We start from the raw sequence: 5,453 nt of genomic DNA, 5'->3' as shown, positions 1-5,453 counted from the left end.
CTGGGCTGGTGTGGAACACAGCACAGGGCAAGGACAGCCAGGACACACAGAGAGAGGGGAGAAACGGGGTGGGAAATGGATTTGTGGGGAATTCTTAAAGTTGGACAGAAGGTTTATATAGTATGTGTTTGTATGTGAACAAATACATGCTGGGTAAATATAGAAGTTATTAAAAATAGGGGTTTTTAAAACACCTCCCAGTTACCCCGTCTCTGGGTCAGAAAAGGACTAAATCCAACAGGGGGGTTCAGTCAAGTTTGAGATTAAAGGAGCTTTGTAAATTAGGTCTGGGAACTGGGCCTCCAGAGGCTTGGGGAGTCTGAGTTTGAGGGCTGGAGAGGCACCACCACCACCTTCCTGGGGCTCTGTGTGCAGTCAGCAGCCCAGCCTTGATTCTGTGTGTAAAATCAGCAGCCCAGCCTTGGTGCTCTCTGTGAGTTATCAGCCCAGCCTTGGTGCTCTATCTGAATTTAGAAGCTCCTTTAGGTGCTCTGTGTGGAATTAGCAGCTCATCCTTAGTGCTTTGTGTGGCATAAAAGCATCTCTTGGGTGCTTCCTGACTTGGGATGTGCTGGCAGAGCTGCTCCCCTCAGTCTGGGGAAGGAAACAGATCCTTTAATTGCCACTGCTGCCAGCTGGGAGCAGAGCTGTGGGTGCTGTGCTGGAACAGTCCCACAGGAAAAGACAGATTTGCTTGGAAAGAGTTTCCTGCTTTATTTCTTGCCTGGCAGGGTGGGCAGCCCTGGCACAGGTGCCCAGAGCAGCTGGGGCTGCCCCTGGATCCCTGGCAGTGCCCAAGGCCAGGCTGGACATTGGGACACCCTGGGACAGTGGGAGGTGTCCCTGCCATGGCAGGGTGGCACTGGGTGGGATTTGAGGTCCTTTTGAACCCAAACCATTCTGGGATTATTTCTCATTGCTTTATTTTACCATCTATTTTGTTTGCTATTTGATCCTTTAGAATTCCACACTTGAGTATTTTAATGAGACTTTTCAAATGGATGGAAATTAAAAATTATTTTTTCACACAGGGAGAAGAAAATTGAAGGTCTGAACTTTGTCAGGTGCTTGTCTGCCTACCATGCCCCTATTCTGACTGCAAAGCTCCATGAAACAACTCTGGCTGTGGCTCAAGAGGTTAAATTTTCCTATCAGAATATTCCACTGGCCCTCTGTGTGTATATATGTATTTTACAGCTTTCTGAAATGATTTATGCTCACCACAGGTGAGTTTTCCTCAACTGAGCAGTCTCAAGGATGATTTGAGACTCAGAGGCTGAGAAAATGTAGATTTTAACTTTATAACATTTTTATGAGTGTGTATTTTAATTCTCACCCATTGTGAATCAAGTTAGAAATGTGTTTCTCAGTTGCTTGTAATGTTACTTAAAAATGACAAAGGGCAAACATGAATATTTATTTTCAAGTCTCTCTGATCAACATTATTCATTGTTTTTTGGGTTTTTCCTGTGTGCAGGTCAAGAATTTACGCTCAGGTGTTTCTCGAGCTGCTGTGGTCTGTTTAGGGGATTTGTTCACCCACCTGAAAAAGAGCATGGATCAAGAACTAGATAATGCAGTAAAAGTCCTTTTGCACAAAGCTGGGGAATCCAACACTTTTATAAGGGAAGAGGTAGACAAGGCACTGAAGGCCATGGTTAATAATGTGACTCCAGCACGTGCACTTTGTTCTCTTATAAATGGAGGGCAAAGGTAATTCCTATAAAGACTTTATAAAGAATATTGTGAATAGAGTAAATTTATCAAATGTAGGCTTTTTACCATCAAATCAGAGTGCAGTAGACAGAAATTTGAAAACCAGTAAATCAGCTGTGCTAAACCTCTACCCAGGACAATGTTTGTTGGCATAGATTGAATTAAAGCCCCTCTGTTCCTTTCTGTGCATTATGTAAGAGGTTGGCTGTTGATTTTGGTGTATTTTCTGGCTGTTTTGCACCACTTCAGTGCTTTTATTTGCTGTTACTGTATATTCTTGGGGAGCTGCTGTTCTGCTTTGCCTGGTAAAGCTGACATAATGTTCTTTCTTTTCCTCCTTTGCTCTGCAGTCAGTTCCTGCCTTGGCCACTTTTCAGCACCTCTCTTTATTTAGCAAACTGATTTATAACTTCCACTTCACTAGCTGCATCTATCTTGCTTGATTCCTCCTCTCTAGGCTGAGCCTTTGTGTCTGCGTTTTAATTTCCTTCTCAGTGCCATTCCTTTGTGGAGTTAATTCCCTTCTTTCCCTGGCCCTGTTCAGTCTGTTTTCCTTTTCCATCCTCATTCACTGCTCACCACATCTGAGCTGGGTGCCCCCCCTGGTGCTTCCTCTCTTCTCTGCCACCCCTTGGTGACATTTCCCGGGCTCCATTTCCCTTCATGACACATTTCAGGTGCTCCATTCAAAATCTCTCCACAGATTTCCTGCACAGCTCCAATCCTCAGAGTTGAAAAGGTTCTCTTTTGTTTCCTGGGCAGCTGCTTGTTGGGGGATACATGGATTCTGTCTCCTGACAGCTCTGCTGCAGTTTCCTACTCTTTAGCCTGAAAGGCAAAAGTCAGCCTTGGGATTTCCATTCTTTATGAGTTACTGGGATCCAGACTGACTTGGGATGGATGTCCCACCCCTGGAAGTGTCCAAGGCCAGGCTGGACAGAGCTTAGAGCAGCCTGGGATAGGGGAAGGTGTCCCTGCCCATGGATTTGTGACCCACAACCCAAACCAGGCTGATTCCATGCCTTTGTGAATTCAGGAGCAGCAGGCAGGAACTGCCCCTGGCTTTATTCAGCACCAAGGGGCAGTGCCCTGTTTGGGTTCTCCCTTCTTGGCCTCAGAGCCCCTTGGCCCTCCTGGGCAGGGCTGTCTCTGCCAGACCTTCCTACCTTCCCTGAGATCCAAACTCACCTGCTCAGGGGTTTTCTGTAGGGATTTGTCCCCTCCAGTTTGTGAGTTTGTACAGGTTTGCTGCTATCTAAGGCATCAGAACTGAGCTGAATACAGCCTTTGGGCACAGATTAATCTGTTCACAGCTCCCACTTTCCCAATTCATGGAGTACAGGAGGTTTTTAATGGATCACACATCAGGGCATGGCCTAAAGGTGCAGCTTTTCTAGGCCTGGCTTTAGGAAGCTCTGGCCATGGAAAGCTCCTGGAGCACAGGGCAGCTCCAGCTCCAGGGACCATGACAGGAATGTGGAATTGCCCTTCAGAGGGGAAATCTGTGTCTCAGTAGGAAGTGAAAAGGATTGTTTGACACAACTGCAATTCCACAGGGATGTTCTCTCTGAATTGGGCTGAGTTGCTTAAATTCACCACAACACAATCCTTCAATTGTGATGTCACTTACAATTCATGGGACCTCTTAAAATGTACCTGGTTTCTGCTCAGCTCCTTTCCAGCCCTCTGTGATCATGACTCTAATGCTGGCAGCCCTGACTAGACAGAAATACTGATTCTTCATCAGCTCCAAAGTTGGGTTTGGCTTTCCCAACAAGAATAATTCCAGTGGGAGGTGTCCCAGCCCATGGCAGGGGTTGGAACAAGATGAGCTTTCAGGTTCCTCCCCAGCCCAGTCTGGGATTCTGTGAGCAGTCATGATCCAGGAGCATGATTCCAGGATAGAGCTGAGAGTGATTTTACTTCAGGAATTTTAAAATCCTGTTTCTTACCTGTATGCACTGTGTTTAACTCCAAGGTGTTGTGTGCACACAAATGTTTTCCAGCTGTTTCCATGAGCAGGGGTTGTTTGCTTCATGGAGTGAGGTCTCTCGGCCTCTCAATTCTTGTTTCCCCCTGGAAAGTGCAGCAGGAGTTACAAATTGTCCTCGAAGTAGCATTTTTAATCCAAATATAAAATTGGAGGTGTTAGAGTTTGCAGGATTTTGTTCCTGAGCACAAGTGGGACCAGCAGGGGCAGCAGGATTTAGATAAAAGGATCACTTGCTGCACGAGTTTGAAAGCTGATTCTGGCTGTTCTCTCCTTTGCATCAGCACAGGTGTTTATTTTGTGCAAAGCAGGGATCAGGAGGCTCCTGCAGGATCTTTAGGAGTCAATTGAACACTGCTTTAGTCAATTTTAAAGTGATATCAAGTCAATTTGCTTTAGTCAGATTTAGTCAAGTGCCCAGATGTGTCTCTGAGCACGGGGCTGGTTTTTCATAGAGCTCATTGAAAGAACATTCATATGCTTTGTAAAATGAAATTATCTGAATGCAAACTAGAACTGAAATTCTAACCCCCCCTGCCTGAGTCCAGGGATTATTGGGAGGTGTCCCTGCCCATGGCAGGGGATGGGCCTGGAGCTCCCTTCCAGCCCGTCCCGTGGTTGCTTTGTTTGGCTGGCAGGGCGGGTGGGGCTGGGAGCTGCCCTGCAGGGCTGTCCCTCAGGCCTGTTTCCCTCCCCAGCCACCTGCACTCGGCCGTCAGGAGATGCACAGCCCAGCACCTGGGGGCGGCGGGCGCCGGAGCGGCTGCTGCCCGCCATGGCCAGGTTTGTGCAGGACAGCTCCCAGCAGACACGGTGAGCACGCCTGGGGACAGGGAACTGTGCCCTGAACCCTGGGCTGTGGGGTCAGCACTGCCTGGGGACAGGGAACTGTGCCCTGAACCCCTGGGGTGTGGGGTCAGCACTGCCTGGGCACAGGGAACAGCCCCTGGGCTGTGGGGTCAGCACTGCCTGGGGACAGGGAACAGCCCCTGGGGTGTGGGGTCAGCACTGCCTGGGCACAGGGAACAGCCCCTGGGCTGTGGGGTCAGCACTGCCTGGGGACAGGGAACAGCCCCTGGGCTGTGGGGTGAGCATTCCCTGGGGACACAGCCCAGCTGCTCTGGGGCTATGGGGTGAGCACTTCTGGGCACACAGCCCAGCTGCTCTGGGGCTGTGCCCTCAGGGCAGGATGGGTTAGGAGGGAAAAGACTGGGGGAGCAGTAAGGGTTGGATGGGCCTGGAGCACCCCGGGCTGGTGGGAGGTGTCCCTGCCCTGGCAGAGGTGGAAGGGGATGGGATTTAAGGTCCCTTCCAAACCAACCTTTGAGTGCAGCTGCTATCCCAGCACTGGCAGGGCTCTCAGGGTAGTGCCCGTGGCAGGAAGCACCTGGATAGCTCCCATACACCCTGGCTGCAGGAGGAGAGGGGCTCACAGGGTGTGCTGTGCTGGCACAGAGGAGGGGCAGCCACACAGGGAATGCTGGCTCTGGAATCCACACCTGGAGCTGATCCATGTCTTTGGCTGACAAGGCTGGACCACCCTGGTTAAAGCCAGCAGAACTGGAAGGCTGTTCTCATTAATTTGTTCAGTTAATTAAAGTGATCCTTGAGCACATCCTCTGAGGGAGGATGGAAAGGGGAGTCAGCAATCTCAGAGTCGTGGAATCACTGAGGTTGGAAAAGAGCTCTAATAACAGTGACTGGGCACTGCAAACCTCCTTGGACATCCCCTGCCCAGGCCTGAGCC

General features: G+C 49.6%; 1 protein-coding gene across 1 annotated transcript in view; it reads left to right on the top strand.

Moving 5' to 3' along the window:
* Positions 1-5,453, top strand: part of TOGARAM1 (TOG array regulator of axonemal microtubules 1) — a 31,588-nt gene that overhangs the window by 16,941 nt on the left and 9,194 nt on the right. Inside the window, 4 exon segments of the mRNA XM_031066221.1 lie at positions 1,032-1,137; positions 1,478-1,713; positions 4,405-4,449; positions 4,451-4,519. Of these exon segments, the coding sequence (XP_030922081.1) occupies positions 1,032-1,137; positions 1,478-1,713; positions 4,405-4,449; positions 4,451-4,519 (456 nt within the window).

This window comes from Geospiza fortis, unplaced genomic scaffold, assembly GCF_000277835.1.
Source record: "Geospiza fortis unplaced genomic scaffold, GeoFor_1.0 scaffold23, whole genome shotgun sequence".
Lineage (NCBI taxonomy): Eukaryota > Metazoa > Chordata > Aves > Passeriformes > Thraupidae > Geospiza > Geospiza fortis.
The sequence above is the reverse complement of the archived record's forward strand: the minus strand, read 5'-3'. Positions and strand labels throughout refer to the sequence as shown.